General features: G+C 39.0%; 1 protein-coding gene across 1 annotated transcript in view; it reads left to right on the top strand.

Moving 5' to 3' along the window:
- The window catches only part of ipo11 (importin 11), a 111271-nt gene that overhangs the window by 35964 nt on the left and 51198 nt on the right, over positions 1 to 24109 (top strand). Inside the window, 7 exon segments of the mRNA XM_018675240.2 lie at positions 906 to 1011; positions 9576 to 9702; positions 16316 to 16349; positions 16578 to 16618; positions 16731 to 16847; positions 19129 to 19242; positions 23260 to 23375. Of these exon segments, the coding sequence (XP_018530756.1) occupies positions 906 to 1011; positions 9576 to 9702; positions 16316 to 16349; positions 16578 to 16618; positions 16731 to 16847; positions 19129 to 19242; positions 23260 to 23375 (655 nt within the window).

Genomic DNA, 24109 nt, shown 5'->3' with positions numbered 1-24109 from the left:
TTCCCTCTCTCACACACAATCACAGACTCATTCACATTAGACATATTGTAGATGACAGTATACTCTTGCCCAGTGCCAGCCTTGCAAAATACCATAGAATTAAAGTAAAGGAAAAAGTGTCAGCTTCTCTCCATTAAATCTCATAAAACCTCCCTTCTCCGTCTTTGTTCTTTTCCCCTCTCTCTCTCTCTTTTTGCCATCTCAAAATTCATTACGTTTAAAGATAAAATATAAAGAGTTTCAGAAAACATCTCCTCCACTTGTATGACTTTTGTCCATTTGTCTGTCTGTATTACATTGTTCTCATTTTCTCATCTTCTAATTTCACCTTTTATGTTTTCTGTTGTCTATTTATTGCCCCCCTCTACATTTTTGTCACTTGCATCAGTTTTTGCCCGAAGAGTTCCTTTTAGTTTAGTCCCTGTTGCTGATATGCTTGCCAACAAAGTACTGTTGCTAAAATTGCTTTTATATTGTTTTATGTTGGTCATGATTATTTTGCAGGACAGAATTATAGCAGATTCAGTTTAGCTTATTGCAAGTCTGTCACTGTTTTATTGAACAAAGCAGCCCAATTTTAAAGAAGTTGCACCCACATAAAACAATCAAATTTTAAACATTGAAATGAAACCTGACAATGGTACAGTGTAATGTCATTAAGAAAGAATAAGACCCTTAAAAAGAACATCTTGTAGTGACAGTGCAGTAATTTACTTTTAAAAGTAGCTAATAAAAGTTTTAGTTTGAGTTTTACTCTTCTGCAGTTAATTTCTGGACCACTTTTTTATGTCTTTGTCTTATTTCTAATTTCAGACTGCTCATATGCTTTATTTGTGCTCTTTGTGCTTATTGTGAACATTGTAACTAAATTATGCAGATTTTCTGACTGGTTATTTTATCTGCAGTATATAATGCCGTGGGACTGGCAGCCTATGAACTGTTTGACAACGTGGACTTCGACCAGTGGTTCAAGAATCAGCTCCTCGGAGAGCTGCAAGTCAACCATCACAGGTATTGTGAGCGGGAGTGATGAATTTCTGATGAAACTCACACATTTTTCTGAACATCCTTATTACTTTTCCTTTTGTCATGATATTTTATTTTTGACAAGTAACACAAAGTAAAGAAGAATCATACAGCATTTACCTACAGTTTGAGAACATGAACACTTGACACTCAAATATTTGTGAAGCTTGTAATGTTGAATTTTTGATGACGCTGTCATAGAGGAGTTGGATGACATCAGATTGAAATGAGTTGTGTTGCAGGCGTTGTGTAATTTCCTCTTGCCTCATTGTGTGCAGTAGTATTTTTAAATATTTCACTGTCAGGAAGGCTTGGGAGTCCTTTTTAAATTGATGTTTGTTTTACTGTGAGTGAGCTCACTTTCAGACATTAGTGGCATCTGATACATAGCATAGTTAACATTCCTTTCAGTGTAACTCAAGCTAATTGACTATTAACCTCTGCCCAGTCATTGATTACAGTCGGCAGCGCAGTCAATGCATGCCAAAAGGCTCATAAGTAGCCAGCTGATGCTTGGAGTGAGTCTGTCATGGTCACATTAACAACTGCTGCTTGTATTCGCACAATCACTCTACAAGTGGCATCCAAACTTGTCACAACTTCGGCACTCAGACTAATAAAACCATAAAAAACAGTTGTACAAACTGAGAAGGATCCCGATCATGGTTCTACAGTCAGCTGCAGCAACAATAAACAGTGAGGTGATAGATTAAAACATTTAAAAAGCGATGGGAAAGAGGGAGAGTGGCCAGAGGCGAGGTTGTGTGAGTGATATGAAGGAACAAAGAAGTGCCCTGCACAGACAGACCCCGAGACAATCAAAATAAAAAGCCTGCAGCACTCCAAAGGTCGACCACCCAGGTCGGTGCTGACGTCAGCGTGCAGGCGTGTTGATGTCACTATGACTCTGTGCCCACGCAGTGCAGGTGTGAATAACCCCTCCACTTTTACCAGGTTTCTTTTTCTTTGTTCTTCTTTTTTATTTTTTTTTTATCCTCAGCTCACCGCCACACCGTGATTGAGATTTTCTTTTTGATATTGCAAGTTTTACTTGGATTATTTTGTATCTGAACAAATTCGAGACACAAGGTGAAATGACTAGGATTTCAACCTAGGACAGTTGTATGAATAGAAATAAATGAGAAATAGATACAATGGAGCAAACAGCACAGGGATGCAGCCACCTCCTTTGCTATTTTTGCAGTTTTCAATGTCACCCAGTTCAGTTGTCTGGCTGAGGGTATGAATGATATCAGCATGTGGTGACATGGGTAATAGTTGTTTGCAGCATATCTTCATTGTTGCTTTTCATCTCCTCAGTGATTTTATTTTTATAATGAAAAGATAACTCTGCCCTTATCCTTTAACTGCAAAATAATGTGTTTTTGAAACAACATGATGATAATATTTTGTGCCAAGAGGTATTTTTTTACGTTTAGTAAAGCCAAGAAGAGCAGGTAAACTTTTCAACTCTCATTGATTTCTCTGTTCTGGGGTGCTGAATCAGGCTGTGTTCCTGTCAGATTTTTAGATGTTCCCACAGTCTTTTGAGGAGGCTGTATATTCAGCATGGATTTTTAAATCAGGAGCATGTTTGATGATCTCCCTCACTGAGAGGAGTTTCTTTTTCTGAAGCAATCAGAGGCTTGTGTTTTTTTTTTCTCTTGTGCGTATGTGTGTGTGTGGATGCACACTGTATTTTCACAGACTTGCGTGTATTGCATCTTTTCCCTAAGTGAACTTCATGCTGTCAGTATGTCATCATGTTTTACATCATGTCACCATTCTGTCTAAACTCCTAGTGGAATATATTAGCACCAAGAATATACATATGTCCTCAGATGTGTGTGTGTGTGGGGGGGGGATAAAGACCCTGCTGGTCAAGTTTATGAAGCCGTCACATAGAGAATTCTTCCATGCTCTATTGCTGTCAGGAGTGGGAACACAATCACGCAAAGAGGAAACTTTAAGCAGAGGGTTTTTAGCTTCAATCGTTCTTACCAAAATGAAATCACTATATGCGAAATGCACTAATTAGCTAAATTAACCAGTGACACTTCCCGTCCAGCCCACAGCTTCTCCCACCCTTTTACCCCTTAGATTATTTTTAAAGCAGCATCTTTTGCCACACAGTCTGAGCACTTTAACATGCCCCTATTCCTCCACATGTTGCATTCTATACACAGCAGTTTTCTTTGACATGGTAGGGAACTGAACTACACATATATACACTCAGCGACCAGAAAGTTACAAATCCCTGTTCCATACTGCGGCCCACATTTGAAAGAGCTGTCACACTATGTGGCAGTGATTCAGCAAGGGACCTGTAGTGCCTTGATATCAAAGCTAACCATGTGCGCACTGGTGCTTTGCACAACTGCCCAAGGTTTATTGGTGGATGTTCCTTTTTACTGAAATTGCTTTCAAGTTCATTCCAAAGATGTTCAGGTGGATTGATATCTAGGAATTGTGAGGACCAGGTCATTACGTGTTATATTGTACAGTTGTGATTACTTGTAATGGCCTTTAGTCATAATAACAGCAATAAGCAATAACAGCACTTAGCAATAATGCTTTTTCAATATTACCTTTTCTCACTGTTCAGTAACACTGCAAGACTATGCAATCAATGTATGTGCAAAAAAATTCAGTTGCTGTCGCATGTTTGTTTATGCAACGAATACTGCATGCAAATAATGTTGACTGGCCCACTACACCTGCAGGCACAGTTTATATTTGTGTATAAACACAAGCAAACAAAAAAGAAAAGATAATATATGGAAATACTCCACTCTCTGCCTGCAAAGTGGCTATTTATAGTGTTTATGTTAATGTGTTATGTTATGTATTTATTCCCTGTGTGATCCCTGAATTGTTTGTTATTTTCGATTTCTTCCAATTGCTGGAGTGTGCAGGGATGAAGCCCATGTCGGGAGAGCTCGGTTGAATTCAGCCCATGGATTGTTTGCTCAGTCTGTTAACTTTATATGAGCAATTTTGTGTTGTGTCTCGGGAAATGTAGGCATTTTGCCAGAGCCATTGTATTGCCGTTGCATTATTACTGTCAACCACTGCCAACAGGTTAGCACATAGTGTTTTCACACTCACAGACACACTCACACTCAATATAATAATGTAAGCAATTGATGTTAAGTGAAGAATTTATCTATAATAGAATTTGTTTTTCTGTGTAAAAAAATATAAAATAACAATAATAATAGGAAATGAACTCCCACCTTCACAACTTTTATATTATGGCCCACAAGTCTCCTAAAGGTGGAGACAAAACCATTGTGTTATTCTGTGGACAGAAAATCAGCTTTTGAGACTCCAAGAGTGATTATCCAAGAGCGTATGTTTTCATTCAACCCCTGTCAACACTACTTTAAAGGTAAACATTTCATCTATGTCTAAAAGTACTCCCAGACTGCTCTGATCTAATTTAGTTTTGCAACCCTGTGAAAATAGTAAGGCTGAAATATTTCCCAAGCTTGGCAGTATTTCAGGAGAGGCAGAAGGACAATACCTCTATTGGCATCTGCCAGAAGCCACATCCAAAGCAGATTTTCTGGTCGACACACTTGCCTGGTGCACATTTGTCGCTGTTACCAGAGCATTCCCAGATCGTGCAGTGCTGTCTGCCTCCCTTGGCCCTCTGGGTATTGGCTGTTGGAGTGTTTCATACAGCTTGCTTATTTGGACCTTGATCCACTTTGCAAAGAACAATAAAATACTGAAGAGCTTAAGGTAAAGCCTGTTTCCATGGAGAAACCAGTATCATAAAACCAGCTAAATTAATGTTGTCCTTGACAGACTCCAGGGTTTGGACTAGAGGTCTGCTCCCACCTGCTCTGACACCTGGAGGATTTTCAGCTGCCTGCTTGCCTCCCAGCTCATAATTTGTCTGTGTCAGTTACCATGCTGTTTCCTTAGGGTAGGGTTTCATTTAGATTTTATTGATTCTGATCCTGGTCATCAATTCTGGCTTTGAGTCGATTCCTGGGACATTTTGAGATACTCCTCAGTGTTGCTGTCCACATGGAGCTGGAATGTAGTCTGTTCTGGCTAAGTTGTTGTCAGCACAGTGGCAGGGTGCCATTTTTGTGGAAATGACATGTAAATATAAAGCTATAGAACCTGCAAGGCAAACATGCATCACAATGCACATACTTTCCTGCAGCTTTTGAGAGAAAAGGCAAGAAAATAAATGAAGATTATCATCCTCTATGGGTTTTATTGGACCTGTACGCCATCCTTCCCCACATGGACCTCTTTTTCAGAAAACCTGTGAGACACCAGTGATAGACTAATGTACTTATTTACCAGATGCGGAGCCATGTACGCATGTAACAGAATGAGGCACTGCTTTCACACTCTGAACATACCTAGCCGTTAAGAACAATCAGTGAAAGTTTTCTTTTCACTCCAGATTTCAAAACTTGTCAGGATTTAAAAATCTGGGCTCAGCCTTCTGAATCTATCCCTTTTTAGCTAGAGGCTAGCTGGTAATGCAAATGTCAGGAATTCTGGGGCTCATGAACTAATTTTCATGATGTCAAAAAGTGAGATCAGAATTACTTAAATGAGTAACTGAACAAGTGAAACTTTAAATTTCAGGACAAATGGCATTTTGTTGGCATGTGGCCATGGTGTAAGTTTGATAATACCCTCCAAGCTTGTACATTCCATTATTGTGATGGATGTCATGGAGGTGAATCACCGATTTAAGTTTGAGCCCTGCGTAAATCTGTCTGTATCAGATGATATGAAGCAGCAACAGTCTAAATATGAATAAGCAGAACTGTCAGCAAAACTTGTGTGTGTGACTTAGACCTGTGGCTGAGCCTCGGGCGGCTAGTAAGCCGTCTTAAAAAAGAAAGCTGGTTGTCACCTTTTGGCGTGATGACTACACAAACTGTTTGCATAGTCATACATGGGCACTTATCGGCACACACTCTTAGACCTTGACTTGCTGTCAATCTTTTCCTCTGTTATCTGCCTCACTTAAACAGCTGAACACCTGTGATGCATCTTTATGTCTGAGAGCAAATAGATGACAGCATTTCATCTTTTGAGCGCATATACTGTACACACACAAAACGAACAGGTGACTTGTTCTTGGACACATCAACACGCACCCTTAATATCACTGATATTGACATCTCATAGTAGCCAGGAGCTTTTTGTGTCACCTGGAGACATACAGATACACAGTGTGTTCCATCATCCTGCTATCAGACACTGGAAATACTTTGGTATTTTGACATTGCCTTTTGTGACCTGACCTTTTGTGTGGAGTTTTGTGAAGGAAAGTCAGTCCATTCCCTGGGTTACCAGTAGATGTTGTAAAATTATTATGGTCTTTGGTTCTCTTAAACTTAATTTGCCCTTATTGGTAGTATTTGCCTCTTTAGATGGATCAGACTTTTCACACAGCTTGGGTTCTTGACCAAATACTATGTTACCTGATTATAAATATTACCTGTATTTTTGGGGTTTCCCTCCTTATACTAGTTTTAGAGTGACTGTTTATTTCTGCTTCTCTTGTGGCTCACAAGGTCTATCACCTGGTGTTGACCCCATTAAGCGAATAGACTTTGAGTCCCACTGAATGTACTGACATTTGCTCGCAGTGCTGTAGCTAAAAGGCCACACAGAAGTGTATTTGTTCATTGATACCTTACACACAGTTTGACCCATGCAAAAATGTGACGGTAAACAAACATATTTGGTGCTTTTCTTTTAAGCGGCATACTTTGTGCCCTGGTAATAACATTTACTCGTGGGTATTAGCTCAGACTGTATGACACACTTTCTATCCTCAGTCTCAGAACCATTTATCTTAAATTGCTTCATCCATATTAAGGAAACTGGATTTCCCATTTACATGACATTAAAAAAAATGGTTTCTATAGAAACATGGCAGTAAGCACACTACTGAAGTGCTGGCAAACTCACAAAATATTAACATGTGAAGTTGTGATTACACTTTTTCATTTAGTTCAGATTTTGTTCTTGTGGATTTCCCATGTGTTTGCCAGAAGGATGAGCAGCTCTGTCAAGTTATGGAGGAGGAGACAGGTTCAGCAAGGATGAGTCATGACTAGGGCTGCATGATTTGATGAAAAAGTCATATTGCAAATATTGTGGACAATTGTGATACAATAAACCAATGTTACTTGCCTGGTGATCAAAGAAAATACACAAATTATTGATAATTTTGGAATGGTTATTTCTCAACTCAACATGACATAACAAAACGCATAACTGAAACTTAAGCTAGCATTTCAAAAAAATACAAAATAGGTTATGGCGTGACGCTCACAAACACAGTCTGTAATTGTGTTTTGTTTGGCTTACAGGCTGGTTTTCAGCTGTCTCCTTACTAGTTAGGGCTTTCACTGTCATGCATTCACCATATTTTTCTGTGCTGTTTCAGGTGCCTTTTGCGGGTATATAATTGCAAAAGCTGACATCACGATCACTATTAGATTAATGCAGCACAAGTCAAGTCTAACCTCTGACTGATGGACAAATACAGTGGTCAACCTGCCTGTCCATCTGCCTTTCCATTCCTTTCCTCCACTTTGCCAGCAGCACTAATAATAAACGTCACCAGCTGTAGTCTCCCCAGCTGAAGCAGTAGACATGCGCCGAACTCTTTGTATGCATATTGTATGCAGAGTTGGGAACACTAATCTTTTAGTCACTTCAACAGATGGCCATGAATGAATAACAATAAGCATATGGATTATAATGTTGTCAGAAATAAAACTGACGATTGTCAGGATTTACTTTGTGTACGCTAAAGTCTGAACTTGCATAAACACCTAAACATATTTGCCAATGGTTGTCTACTGCACTCTGCATAAAAGAGCCTGTGATTTTTTTGTTTTATTTTGTTGTCTTAAAGAGTACATCAAAAAGCGGCAGTGTCCCAGATTTACCTTGTACGAGTGTTGGTGTGACAACAGATAATCATCTGTAATTTGATTATTTACTCTTGATGTCACCGATGTGCAATCGGAGTGTCAGTATTTTGGTGCCAAGCCGTTGTTTGGAACCTGATTATAGAGAGAGCTCTGGGAATGTGCCCATGGCTGTTGTTCACTAGCACTGCTGTACCTGCTCTCACGTTGGAACCTTCCCATATGTTACTGCCTCCATAAAAGCTTGTAGAAAATCTAATTGGTTTGGTTGCCTTTGTTTGTTTGTTTGTTTGTTTGTTTTTTTTAAGTAATTGAATGCTAGTTTATTCTCCTTGCATGCTCCATTGCTCCTAAGCATTTTAGCCCAGAAGTATCTGTAGTACCATCTTATGCTTTTAAGATGATGAGAAATCAAATCCAAGTGGCATTTGGCTTAATATTGTTAGTGCTGGTAGCTTACAGGCTAAGTGTTAGTTTTCAAAATGCTTTTGGCAAATATTTGTTTCAAATATATTTGGAAATCCATTAAACCAAATTTCAATTCACAAAAATAAAAGCAAACTTTTGTGCATATTCATACGAGCAACTCTCTTTATTTTTCTTTTATGCTCATGCACACAGACTTATGCACACAGCATTGTTTGCCAACAGCAAGTCCTGAGTCATGCTGTTGTTTAGTATCTTCTGGCTAGTGGCCCAGACTTCGGTCCCTGGCTCCCTGTGGATATTTGACAAGAAGCCAACAAGAGTGTCATCCCCCTATCCTTTATCCTCTCATCTCTCCGTTCCTCCATCAGCTCATTTCTGTCAAGGCGGCCCTCAGACACAATCTCTGCCTCGGATACAAACAAGGGCAGATGCCGAGGGACACTTCTTGCCTTCCCGATTCAACTGTTGAAAAACCATCAGTTTCCCCACATTCAGTGCCTCACATTTGGGAAATGCGACGTACGGCATTTTAATTCATATCACACACTACTCAGCCCCAGAGGCTTTTTGATTATTCTAGTTTTCTAACCAGGCTATTCCCCTTACTTAGTCTTTAGACACTGGTCCCAGTAGTCCCTCAGGCTTTCTGTCTTTTGCTCAGGGGCATTCACAAATACAAACACGGTATACTCAGTCTTAATAAACCTTTGCTTCACCTAGTTGTGCTTTTCCTGTGCTGTAGTGCAGCTATCTCTGCCTCTCTTTTCTGGTGACATCCACATACACGCTGAACTGTGCAGAACCAGTTTGTGGGCTAAATTAGACATAGTCTAGGAGTTGGATATACATAACAGAGGGACATGGGTGATATGGGTCTTTCCCTCAAAGCACAAGTTATATCACAGTCTTCAGCATACATGAGCCACTGATAAAAGAAATTTCAGGAGGAGCCATAAGCAATGACAGCACGGATTTCATCATTTGAATAGCTGGCCCAGTTGTTTCTAATGGATCCATAAGTACTGTAGCTACATTGCGGAGATAAGATTAGAGAGCCAGCTGGATCATTTTTCCAAATAATGATATGGTTGAAGAGTACACAAGTGCAGAGAAGTCTGTTAAAGTATTTCGCTGCAACCTGAACTTATGTCTCCTCTCCTCTCCTTTCCTTTCTTTTCCTTTCCTTTCCAGGTACAAGCTGATTCGCAGACGAGTCATCTGGCTAATAGGACAGTGGATCTCTGTCAAGTTCAAATCTGACCTTCGACCTTTACTCTACGAGGTCATCCTGAGCCTCATGCAGGATCCCGACTTGGTGGTAAGGCAGCTACAGACTGAAAATCTTTTTTTTTTTTTCAAACTGCTTATTATGACTAAAGCACCAGCCTCCCCAGAAAACACTGCATCTGTAATGACCAAAATGTGTGAAAGTGCACAGTCAGCTACACAAACACAGTCCTCAACTTAACAGTGTGGAACCACAGCTATTATGCTGCCAACTTTCTACAGACAAACCCAAACACAGTTAGTCAGGGACTATGAGAAGTGGAGATTTGCTATTTTAGATTTTCTTTTGTATTTCTTACAAAAGGTAATTGCTCAATATTATTTTGATTAAAAAACCAAACCTTTTGATTTATCTATTAACATTTTTATTCAGTCACGGCCTTGATATTATTATGCTGCAGTCATTCTCAATTCAAATTACATTTAGCCATCCTTGGGTTTCTTGCCTCATGAGCCATGCCCTTGATTAATGTGTTTTCTTGTAACAGAATTTATATGAAATTTATATAAATTCTATGCATTATTTAAAATTCAATTCAAGATAATCTTACCATGACCAATCCACCCTCATGAATAACTGGGTTCAATCTTTCTGCGTCTTATTTCCTCTTATTTATAATTCATCTTTGTATGAAGAACTTTTAGATGTGTGATTATTTGCATTCATCTTTGCTGCAGTACTTGTATGTGATCATAATGTAATTAAGACTATAATATAATTAGGATAATAATGCACACAAGGTAATGCCCACACAAATGCCATCCTCTGATAATGCTAATGTGATAGAAAGAAGCATGGTCTCAGTAACATTGGTGCAGCTCTCTGAAATTAATTGCATGTCCCCAGTTATTACATGTTTGATGCATCATCCATTTTGGATGCTTTAATTAAATGACGGGTACAGAAGCTCACATGGTGACACTAAAGATGTTATGCAGTATATACAGGTCTGTAGCTCCCTACTTTTGTAGTCACAGCCAACAGTACATTGCCATAGGACATAATGCCACCTTTTGCTATGGATACCAATTAACTGAGGCAGGTCTCTCCTTATTCCATTATTTGGGCTGTATAGCAGGCACCTGCAAGCAGGAACTAAATGTTTGTGTGGCATATTTCATTTTATAGTTATTATTTTTTTTTAGGTTTCACTTATTTTATCCCCAGAGTGAAGCCAAATGGATATGGGGATGACTCAAAGAAATACATTTTTAGTTGTTTTTTTTACAGTTATAATATGAAAAAACAGATTCAGCACACACAATATGTTTTCAGAATTTAATGCTACAAATTGGAAATTGCTTCAGGGTTTATGAGGGAACTGATTGCTTTTATAGTTTCTTACTTCTAACAAGCTTGCTGTTACATTACTGACCAACTCACCAATCATGCTGTGGTTCCTGATCAATATTGTCTGGGACAATTAGAGCCTCTTGGGCAGAATGAAATATTGATCATAAACTTTTGATGGACTAATGGAGAAAATGCCCTCTATCAATCAGTCCAATTGGTTATCAATATCTCTATTGCTATTGTGCAGTCCATGTTGTTCAGATGGAAAGTGAATTACTCATGATAACAGTTACATTTATCATTGATATTTCAGTTCAGTTGTACTTTATTGAAAGGTATAATCAACAAGAGAGGCTTATTGATTTGCTCCTATGAGCATGCCTCAGCTGGGCCACTTAGACTTGTAGCTGCTTTGCTTCTTCATCTTATGAGGTGCTTTTATTAAATGAGAGAAACAGGAGATTTCTGTATAAGAGAGGGAGTAGTGTGGCTGGAGCCATGATATCTCCATTAATGTAACCCTATTGAAAAAACTACAGAGGGAGCAGTGAGTGAGTTAAATCAAAATGGGTGTTTAACTGCACGTGGGCTAAATGGGTTTTGGTTTTAGTATTTGTGTCCTGAATGATATTGGTTAATGTCAGAATGTTATTGAAACTTAAACTGATGACTTGAATTTGATTAAAGAAGCACTTTTTGAATGAGAAATATCTTAATTAATAAGAATGTGTTCATTTGGTGGAGACACTAAAACCTGATGCCATGGCAGCTTGCTTGATCCAGTCTGTGCCTGCAACTCCTCCTGTACAGTCAATGTTTATTACAATTCCAACCACGTCTTCCACATTTTTTAAAGATCAGTCCTTTACACAATTTTCACTTAAATGTCAGTCATCTTGCATCCTTAAATTAGATTTAAGTATCATGCCCAACTGTCAAATAGGCTTGTAGGGAGTTATGAGTTTGGTAATATAACTGATAGAAAAGCCTAAAATGTGATTAGCAAAATTTGCAAGTTAACCCTTAAGTGGCTAAAATAAGTGGATTATACTTCATCCTGAGTTAGGTAACAAAAAAAAGCAAATTTAATTTATTTACAACTGATTTTAAATGCTTATTTAATTTCAATTTCTTATCAAAGAAGCTAATATATTGTTGTGCCTTTGAGAATAGTAACTATAGATTTTTGTTACACCATTGCACACTCTGGGAGCTTTGTAAATGAGACAAAGACATGGGTGCACACACTAGCAGCTCACTGGCAATGACATTCATAAGCTGAATCGCAGATCACAGATGCCTGTTGCTTGCAGCCTGCTATTGTGCCAGTTTTTCTCTCCTCATTTCCTCCAATAGATTCTCCTCTGCTCTTTAACAGCTGCATTTTTCTCTGGTGTTTACTCACAGATTCTGAGTAAAGGCTAAAAATAAACTTGGTGGCATTTTTTAACTCCTTCTGGTTTCAGGCCATTTGCATTCTCAGTGGGAGGAAATAATGTCTCCTAGAATTCGCTGGTAAGCTGGCTTTGACGACGTCAAGCTGTGACGTTTTAGTCAACAGTTTGTCCCATCTCTGCTCACTTTTCCTCGACCGCAGGAACACTGTGAAGCATTTCAAATATGGATTTGTGCCTCGTAATTATAATCCTGTCGCATTTTTGGTTACTGTACAGAAAATGCGCTATCCTGACTGACATCGGTTTTGAACTACAAATTATTACTGGAATTAAAGATTACAACCTGACAGCAAGGAGAGAACATAGCAAGCATGAAATTGGGGTGAATTGTAATGGACTTTTCTTAAGATGAAAATTTGTCTTGGGGCTTTTTCCCCCATGCAAAACATAAATATGTCCTCAGTGTCTTACAGTCAGTGTAAAATTAGTAATTTTGTAGTTAAATTATCTGAGACAGACAAGTAAATCCAAAACACTAATCATTAATTCTCTCTTTCTCTTCAAAAAAAAAGCTTATGAGATGGCTCTCTATTCATCCGGTGATTTAGTGATAAGCCAGCTGAAGCTACAATTTGTGCAAATTATTGTTGTTTATCTGCTCCAATTTCAGTTTCCAGATAAGGCTTGTTTATTGCTTTCTCTTTTGCCTTTGTGGTTTGCATCTGTGAGGCCACAATGAAACTTTGCTGCCATTCGTACAGATGCCATCTGTATTAAATTTATCTAAGGTAATAACTGCCATTTGTTTATACCAGTGGGGCACTGGATGGATTATTTTCCTGAGGGAAGAGTGTGCATTTTAACATGCATGTGGTTGGACTGGACTTAGCTTCACACATTCATTTTCCTGTCCTATGAGATTTTTGGGGTCTGGTATTGCTTTTCACCGAGCTAGTCCCAAATTGAAGCTTTTCTCTAGCTTGTTTGGATTCAGTGAGTTAGTTGAGTGTAATTTTCACTGATTAAACTTTCAATCACTTTTAAATTCAGTTTGAACCTACTGTTTTTTAGTATCCCTCAAAAACAGTTTGAGGCTGAATAATAATGTGAAGCAAATGTTTTGACTGAATGATTGTCAGGCATTATGTATGTGTATGTTTATGAGACCCATCTGAGTATTTCATCAAGCAATCTATTATCTTCTGCACTTTGCTGTGGAATTGAAATGCAGTTTCTCTCATTAGTGTTTGAATTTCCAACAAGGCCAGTGCTGATGGCAACTGATGGGCCTCATTCATCAACATACTCCTTTTGTTGCTTGTTAATGTATGCAGCATTACTAAAACATTATTCAGTATTTTAGGATCTTGCAGACATAGGGCGGAAATTTGTACATCTCTAAATCCAGCTATGTCTCAAATTCGACTTCAACAGTGTGTCTTTTATATTGTGAACCTGTCATTCACAATAGAGTTGCCACGGTAGTCGTGTTACCAGTGTAACATGCTGCTCAGGCACACACCGATTACGTAACTTGCCCACGACTGCATTGTCTTTTCTTTTTCTTTTTTTTGTATAGACATAGAACCCATTTTATGAGATGGCTCATTTTTGCATATATCACATATTTCACCCATATTCATCAAGTAACAGTACAACTTATACAATAAAGCTCCTTGAATCCTTGAACTCTAAATCAAAAGTGTCTGCTGCTGCATGCAGCAGAGGCCCATCACAGAGTAGTCTTGACGAGAAGAGAGTTGACCAACAAGGCAATGGTGAAGGCTTTGGTGTCACAACAATATTTTGGATTTAAACCCAATGCCAAAAGGGACCCTGATGACATTAATGAACCACTCTGCAAACTTTGTCTGATGAGGGCAGCAGTATCTGGAGGTAACACTTCTGATCAGATATTGAGCTGACACATGTCTTTTCCTGTAAAATGCCTGGTATAATCAGTAACACTGGTGTTCTCACAAATTTAAAAAAAATTCCACACCATGGCACCCCTAATTCACAGTGACATGAAATAACCTTTCATGTCTGTCTGAATGAGTTGGCATTTTTCTCCCATGCTGCTCTTCTAAGAGAACGTGAAACTTTGTCTCTCCCTTGTTGAACCCACATTATCAAACCCATAGCCTCATAAATGTTCAATATATAAGAGTTACACAGATTTAAACGTCATTATGTACGGATTATGCAAATAATCTTAGCCATATAAATGTGTCAAATGTGTTTTTAATGACTCAATTTCATGCTGTATTCCATGGAAAAGAAGCCATATTTTCACATATGGTCCCCAGATCTTGTAATTGGGTCACTACGAGGCGAGACAATGCTGTTGTTGTAAGTGTTAAATATTGATGACATGTGCTCCTTTGACAAAGCCGTATTAAATGAAGGTTATTGAAGTTTTATTGCTTGCCTTAAACAGATAGTATTGCAGCAGCTTCAAGAGTCTGTTTGAATTTCAATGCTTTATAAACACATACTGTTCATAGTTGGGCATACAAAGTACAAAGTCTCTAATTTTGTTTCTTATCCTCTGCAGCAGCGACAGGTTTGCACTATAGATGGGGAAGTGTTTTTTCTTGGGTGGGGGGGTGAAAGGTTGCTGCCTATTCAAAATGGTCAGTTCAAATTTGGGACCCAGTTAAGTGTGATCCTTTGATGCTTAAAAATACAAACATGGTGCAAAATAAGTAACTTCCAGAAAGCTGACTTGCCTTTCCAGGGAACTGATTGGCATTAAAAGTGGAGTATGAAAAGAAAAACTTCAACCACTTCAAGAGAAGGATTGTGTATTTTAAGAGACTCATCCACAAATATGGATATTTATAAATGATTTATGAACTAAAAAATAAAATATTTAACAAACACATTTTCTTTCTGCTAATGTATGCTGCCATTCCAAAATAACATGCTATAATCTAAGGTATGCCATATTTAATAGATGTGAAAATATGCACATAGAGAAAACAAGGATTCTTATCATTTATTTTTCCAACCAGTATTACTTACAGCAGGATGAGCTATGCCATATGACTAACAAGTTGCAAATAAATATGAACAAAAAGTCGTTTTTTTCATTTTCATGTCCTGCATTCATCACATAGAGGAACACAGACCACTATTCTTCTCAAATTTGTTTTATTTAATGCTTGATTGCTGTGATCAGTAGAATAAAAAGCACTGTTTCTCGCCCCGGAAAGATCATGGAATAGACCATGGGATCTGAAGACTAAAGGAATAATGTAGCTGTGTTTGGAAATAAAGAAAAGGTTAAATTCACCTGAAGGTATCTGGACTAAGACCTTTTGCAGACTGGATAGTAATGATGACTTTTGTCTGCAGCACTGCTCACACACTCACTTGTCCACCCACAGAGACCCATGCCTTTTGTACTTTAAATGTTTTGTGAAATTGTTGAGAACAAGGTCCAACTGTGATGGAGTTCTCAGTCCCTCACCTTTCTCTTCACTGGTTTTCCTTCATTAATCTCCTCTCTTCCATGTGATCTCACTTTCTCCCCTGTGGACATTTCCAACTCCATCACTCTGACACTGTCAGATTACACTGCTTGAGTTTATAGGCATGGTGGGGGCCACTTCCTTTTATAACAATAGATGGCCTGTATTTAGCGAACTTGCTGCAGGCACACATTCTCACAGAGTGATGAGTTATGAAAAGCTTTTTTGGTCATTGTGGTCTTGCAGAGGATGCCAATAAAGGAAAATGTAATTGGTTTTTTTGTGTTTTGGTTGTTTGCTGCATGTGCTCTCCCAGAGTATTTTCAACTCAGTAGTACTTCTCTGTCTCCAGCTTTGATCAGCTAAGAATTGAGATTGCACTGATAGGGGGTAAAAGTGTGATGCCTACTTTCTAAAATGCTTTTCAAAATAAACTGTGTTTCTCTTTTTCTCTCTCTCTCTTTTTTTTCCTCCTAGGTGCGGATCGAGACAGCTACAACCCTCAAGCTCAATATCCTTCCCATACTAATATTGTTTTTCAGATAGGGTATCATTTTAGCAACAAATGAATTAACCATGCTTTTTATGCTTGTTATTTAAGCCTCACTGCATCTAACAACAAACAAGCTTTATCAGTCCTCAGCTATACCAGACAAATTAAGAATATTTTACTGTGTGCAAGTAAACTGCTTGCATATCCTTCCTAAGCAACTGGATTTCACCCTTAACTCATGACCACCTGTCGATGACTTTGAGTTCAGGACAGAACAGTTCCTCCCAGTGAGTTCATGTCTCATCTCAATCAAAATTTTACAATAATTAAATTTTCACCTTTTTTTTTTTTTTTTTTAAACATGTAAACTCTGCTGTCTCTCTCTGTCTCTCTGTTTAGTACCTTGAGTCTATCTTTGGACTGCTATTCCAGTTGTTGCAGCAGGTGACAGAGTGTGATACTAAAATGCAGGTGCTCCATGTCATCTCCTGTGTCATCGAGAGAGTAAACATCCAGGTGAGATTCGAGATGTCAAACAAAGCTGTGTTTGGAATATAGATCACACTTTACTTTTTGCTCTTTTTTTTTTTTTTTTTTTTTTACCATTACCAGATGTGTGCGGTGAACTTGAGCCAAACTCTAAAACATCTTTGACAGCTGGGGGGGGGGGTCTTCCAGTATATCCTGCTGCTGCTGCTGCTGCTGCTGCTTTGTGAAGAATAGCACAGCACAAATTGTTGTCATTGACTCTGACTCTGCAGGGGACATGTGAAGCTGTTAAAAACGTCATAACTCACATACAAAACATCTGTCACCCTGCACTAGCCCTGCACTAACTACTATCTGTCCTCAGAGAAAGCTAGACATGAATGATTTCTCACATCCTGAGACACTGGCATTTGTGAAGTCCAATTCTTGACTCTTTGTAAATCATAAGGCCTCAGGCAGCCCTTGTTCTGATGTCTGCTTTCATTTACCATGAAAAGCACTGCCACTGCAGTGCTTTTGTGGCCATATGGATTTTATTTTTTTTTTTTTCCAGAGGATCCAATAAGTCGTTCTAATCCACTTAACTGCCAATCCTAAAAAAATGACCTCCCTCTTGACCCCCCCAGGCTCTTTTCAGATCCATTTTAAGCACCTTCCCTTAAATGATCCCTTGACTTAAATCTGTCACAGAAATGGCTTTCATCCTTGTGAGCTGTCAGTCTGGTTAAGTCTTCCCCAGTCACTGGCCCTGGCTCAACTTCTAGAGTCAGTGGAAGTCCCATTAATATTCTAACCCTTCTCATGAGGGATTTCGAACCCACAAAGAGCGGCAGCAGCTGAGAAAAGTAGGCAACGAAACCATGAGTGCAGCTCGAGTTGAAATGAACATGATGACAGATATGATGAGATTTAGCTCCTTTTGCTGCTGTCAGTCTCACAAATGTCATCCTAGGCTGGTTTGCGGGTCTGTTTTTCACCCTTTTCATCTTTCTCCTCAAGGCTGTACGTCGGAATTCTTTTTTACCGTTCCCTGTACTCCCAGCCAGCCCCTTAGAAAGGTGTAATCGAGCAAAAAATCCCAGTGTGGGGTCTGCAGCTTGGCCACATTGCTGCTACAGGGAATAGGAAGGGGTTAGCACAAGTCAGCACAAGAAAATGGCAGAAAACTTTTTGAAGTCCGTAATTCAGTACCACACGGATGTCTTAGAGTTGGCTGGTTGCACAGTTACTGCACCTAAATTACACAGTGTGCCATCATATTTTCCAATTTCACAGAGGAAGCAGAGTGATGGCACCCACTTGGTGTCTGAACACCCTGTTTTTTCTAGTGTTTAAAACAAGAGGAACTCATATTAGAGAGAATAATATATACAGCCCTATTTTGTTATAAAAACTGATTTTTGTAGAAGTTGCTGTTGTATGTAGTACAGTTTAGATAAAACTTGGTTGGAATACAGCATCAGTTTTTTATGAAAATGCACAGTATCATATCATCAGAAGGAATGTAAAACCTTAACTCAGCCACTTGTTACCCCTTCAACAAGCCATTGACAATGTCCATATTTGCCTATTGTATGATCGAGCAGGCACAGCAAGAATCATATAACAGGCTTATGTGTGAAGCTGCTATTTTTCCAGAGGAATCTGAACATCACTATGGTACATTACACATGATGTCAGCTCTGATTGTTGCTGTTGGTGCTGCCATGGATCTGCAAACACATCATGTGTCAGCCAAATTGGCTTCCATGAGCTCTTCTACAGACTGTAGAGTTGACACACCAGGCGATCATCTCAGTGGAGTTCTGATTTTCACTGTCACACTAAGAAGCAAGCATATTCTCTATTTACAACTACCTGTCCAGTATTTTTTTCCACAGCTGTTTCACTGAAGCTTGTTTTGAAGCAGGTGATTTGGTTCGATAGAGGCAGAGATGGATAAGGGAAGGGGATCTGAATTCACTGCTGAGAAAAATACGCAAAACTTTGAATGGAAGCGTTACACTAATTGCATAATTGCTCTCTTTTTTCTTTTTAGAAAAAATCCTGTATACACAATGTTTAACACACTTTTAAGGCCAGATAAGCTGTTGCTTGAGTGAAACTGAACATCAGGTGTCATGAACAAACTTACTACTTTGCAAAAAAACAACAAATACAAGGCCACCAAATAAGACTTCTTATTCATGCATCATTTACAGTAGACTCTTAACATAAGTTGCCTAGGAGTTAGTAATAGATGCTGGTTGAATTGAACAGTGTTATGTGCTTTGCCTCTTATTTGCCATTTAATGTTCTTCTGCTTCAGATCCGGCCATATGTAGGCTGTCTGGTTCAATACCTACCCCTGCTCTGGAAGCAATCTGAAGAACACAACATGCTTCGATGTGCCATACTCACTACACTCATCCACCTGGTACAGGTATGATGCATCTTCAGCTTCCAATGTTTGTTGGTTACTTTTTACATTGTTGCCCTTACTTGACAGTTGTGGTAGAAATACAGAGAGAAAAGGCAGAGAGAGGGGTGGGGTGGTGTTATGACTTGCTAGACCAGCTGGGAGTCAGACCATAGATGTCACAGTTATGTGTGTAGCTTTTAACCCGCTCATTTGCATAACATGCTTAACCCCTGTACCATCTGTTGTCTAAAATAATATAATGGGAGAAAAAAAAAAATTGTTCTCAGTAAACACAAATAGAGATGCCATTCAACTAGTGGCTATAAAACACCAAGAGTGCTGACAAATTTTGTTGATGCATTTCCTCTCTTGTCATCTGTGAAGAGGGCACAGTGTTAAGCTTTATTTGACTAGACTACACAAGAGTCACTGTTTAGCAGCTCGAGCCTCGACTTTTGTTGTCTCATGATTTTGATCCACAGCACAAATTTGGCTGTCTCGCTTTGGTTTTGCAGCAAGCCAGTTCATTCATCCCAGGATCACAAGAAAGGGGCCAAAATTTACCAAAAATGATTGTAATTAAGATAAGCAAAACAGTAAGAAAAAGCTATTGCCAAGAATAACACTGAGGTTTAACTCAATTAATGGTTCCCTGGGTTAGATAGCTTTTTTCATCGACAATTCATTATGTTCATTTTGAGTGGAATTACCAGGCTCTGCAGTGTGACAGTTGGTACTGTTCAGTGGATCTGGCAGTAAGTGTGTTTTTACTTATCTGGCCACATGTTGCTGAGGCTTAGTTCCAAAATGCCTGCTAGGGAGACCTGGGTCAGGTGCATTTCCCCAAAATGACTGGGTTTCTGTGACACCAGCTTTTTATTCTTTGTTCTGATTTTTTTTTTTTTACTTTTCCATGGCCTGCCAGAATCTAAGCTTGGCTGGATAATGCAACCTGGAGAGAGGCTCCATCGTTCTTTCTTGCATTGTTATTCTCAGACTCACTTGTTCACTCAATTACATAAGGTTGAAACTAAACCTCAGTTTAAAACATGCTGTAGGAAAAAAAAACTTTTTTTTTTCTTTGGTCAGAGAAGATTCAGTTGTGTTTGTGGAGCAACTTGTATTATATTTCAATCATGTGCCTCAATATCAATCAGGTTTATAACTAACAGAAGTTAAGAAGAAAACAGTCTTGACACAGACGCTCCATTCCCTACAGTATTGAAGCAGCCTCCAGCACGATTTGGACCCCTGTGTGGCTGTCGCTGCATTACTTCACACCTAGGGGATGAAACGCTCAGTGATAGACACAGTCCCTTTGAGAGAGTAGCACAAGTACACATATGGAAAACTGCATGAGGCACTGAGGGTGTGTAGCTGAAGGGGCTTTGATTAGTCAACTGTGTTGCCACATACTAATTGAGATTTTAATATATACTATACAATATAACGCTGATGTTAAAGAAAGAAGAAAGTAAGGTTTGTTTTCTTGAGTTCCACTTACTTCTTGGATCTCATTGATTCTACTGTACTTTCTGACACTGTGCAGTGGACTACAAAGCAGCAGACTTACCTTATGTATTGGTTTAGGTGGGAACTTTACTCATCCTCCCAGTCTACACATGAAAAGGTACTGTTATCTAGTTTATAAAGTTGGGGTAAAGGATTCACAAGAATGAAAGTGGGGACAAAATAAACTAAGCAGAAACTCAAACGTAATTATATTTTCTTGTGGTTTTACTATCAACTTAGCAATACTTGGGAAGGCATTATGTACTGCTGAATGCTTATATGCTTATAGCATGTTATTGCCCTTGGGACCTGTGACAACTATCAACAGTGTTTGATACAAATGACACTTTGCTTGGGAATAACGGGGCACTGACCTTCTCACAGCAGGGTGGAGATGAGATCCTGCCGAATGCGTGTTTTGTCTGTTTGACTTAAGTCTGTTGGGGACTGGCCTAAACCAGTCACCCCTGATGATCAGCCATAGTCAACTTAGATAGAGCGTATGACTTGCTTGTTTTCAAACTTTGAAAATGAATTTTGCCTGCAAGAGACTAGATATTTGTTGCTTGTGATGGGGAGACATGGTTGTGCCAAGTGGGAACTGAGCATCTGAGCGCTTTCTCTTTTCACTCCCACACAGATGCAGGAGGGAGCATATTTAGACCAAATTAATGTCATGCCATCAGTGAAACAATGTTGACAGTTTTGAAACACTACTTTGGATCCTCTGTGCCTTCAGACAGATTAATTCCTCCAATACTACCACACACACACACACACACACACACACACACACATACACACAAGCAGCACCTTCTCCTCATTACCCTCTCCCACATTCCCTTGTGAGTGTTTTCTGTGAATATACAAAGTGGCTGAGTAAAACTTGAAGTGATGGGGTGCTTTGAAAGGGCATGGTGTCAGACAGTGGTTAAGTTTTCATCGACAGACAAGAGTTTGAGGGTATGTGTGAAGAGGATGGAAGTGATGTTTCATGGGGAAAGAATATTTCAGAGGGCATAATTCATAAGCTAGACTAAACATGGTTGTCGGTGCTACAGATGGTAACTTTAAATGCTATGTGTTCATGTGTGTGTAATATTTGTGGATAAAAAAAAAATGTACGGTGTATGCAGGGTTTTTTTTTTTTTAATGTGTGTACTTGTGTTTGATGGTGTCGTCAGTAACTGTACTGACAGTTTTGCTCAAGGGTAGGTTATCCTTTGCCTTTTATCAAGTATACTCTGAACTTTTTTTCACAGGAACTCAGTCGCTGTGGAGAATATACGATAATGAAAATAATTTAAAAATTCATTACAAAACAAACCACAAGATGGAAGGAAAGGGCAATGAATGAATGAATAAATGAATAATGGTAGAACTAATATACAAAGAGCAGTAGCAATATTTTAATTAAGAGGCACCGCACAAAACAGCGTAGTGTAGTTTAAAGTATGGTGCACATTTTATTATTTCTTTAATTATGCTGATCAGCTATACCACTTATCTTTTGAGGGTCGCGGGGTCTGTAATCATAATTATTAATTCCATTATACTGTTCTATAAAATGTACATCTAATAATATATTTGAAAAACTTAGATGTAAAAACAACAGGCCAGGTTTTCAAAATGGCTTGAAGAATGTAATATTTCTTCTCTTAGCTGTTTTGTAAGCCATTATGCTAAATGAAGCTTTAAATCATCAGCTAAAACAGTATAGGGTATACTGTATGTAGCCAAATGGATACAGGCTTTGTGGCTGTAATGATAAAACAGGGTTGGATTTCAGCTTTCAGACCAAAACAGCAAAATCTAACACCGTGTTTCATGCTTTGCATTTTCTAAACTGGATTGGTTTTTAAATCTTCAGCTGTTTTCCCAGCGGCACTGTTCTTGCTCTTGGTCCTCCATGTGTTAAAAGCAATGTGATACTGTAGAGGTCAAGATGACACTGCTAAACTGCTCATTCCCTTTCTCCCCATCTCACATTATAGGCACACATTTATCTCCAGTGCATGTTCTTGTGCAGTTAAGTGGTGTGTGCTTTAGACTTTCAGGAGCAGTTTTTCCCCAAGGAAAATTCTGTCATTCGCTTCTTACCCCCATGTCACCTGAACAATGTATGACCAATGAACGGTCAGTGAGTTAGTTCCTGCAGTGAGACCTGAGCTTTTTCTCAACCAATCAAAGTAAATGGTCTATCACTGTGAGCCATTAAATGAACATAAAAATTCCTCTAACAACTTTTGCACCTTAAGGCAAATATGTTACTGTCATTTTAAGTTCTTTGAGTATGAGAAGTCGCTGTATACGCACTATCTTGTAATGGAAAGTGGGAACAGTTGCACACAGCCTGCAGTGTGCGGACTTTAGTATTTTGAACTTTTCTATGCAACTGTCCTGCACCACACCACAGACGATCAATAAGTTAAAGCACGTTACATGTGGTTTTAAGCTTATTGTCTGCATTCTTTGTCAGTTTTTCCCTAATTGGTATTGACTGTCTGCATCTGTGTGTTCTCACAGGGCCTCGGGGCAGAGAGCAAGAACCTGTACCCTTTCCTTCTTCCCGTCATCCAACTGAGCACTGATGTTTCCCAGCCACCACATGTGTATTTGCTAGAGGATGGACTGGAGCTTTGGTAAGGACACACTGGCATATAGAACACACTAGCATTTATTACAAGTTATAGGAGGAAAAAACTTCCCAAGGCAGACATTTATGAAGCACTTAGTGATCTAATTTCCTCCCTCCCACTTGAGAGCACACTCATGCACACACCTACACATGCAGACTTTGACTATAGCTGTCTATATATCTCTTTCTCTTTCCCTCTTCTCTCTGTCTCTCAATTCACTCATGAGTCCGTTTTTGTCATATTAGTCATCCGCCGCATTTACTGACTCACGTTGAGTACATATATGGGAACCAAATGCAAACACTCTGTGGACGAGTAGTGGTAAATAGGCTGACCGTGACATCTTGTTTGAATTCGCTTTTTCACAGGCAACCATTGAATGGGTGATGCAGCCACTGATAATTGATGTGGCTCACAATTTTGCCTTTATGTTATTGTTTTTGGCACATGCCATATTAACGCTATCTCAAAAATCTGCTGCAAAACAGTGAGCTCGCTTCTGTGTATGCACAGCACCCACAAAAAAAAGGTTTGCTTCAGTAGAATAGAATTTGCTGGGGTTACCTTTTGTTCCACTCCAATCATCTCTTTGCTTTTTAACTCCGCTCTTAATCTCTTTTTGTCTATCCCTGTGGAGAGCTGTGCTGTTCAGCATGCTGTGTGTGCATGTAGCACAAAGCCACAGTCTTATGTCTCTGTCCTGTCTTTTATCCTGCCTGATAAACAGCTGTACCCTA

The sequence above is a fragment of the Lates calcarifer genome, linkage group LG13 (assembly GCF_001640805.2).
Source record: "Lates calcarifer isolate ASB-BC8 linkage group LG13, TLL_Latcal_v3, whole genome shotgun sequence".
Taxonomy (NCBI): Eukaryota; Metazoa; Chordata; class Actinopteri; family Centropomidae; genus Lates; species Lates calcarifer.
The sequence above is the reverse complement of the archived record's forward strand: the minus strand, read 5'-3'. Positions and strand labels throughout refer to the sequence as shown.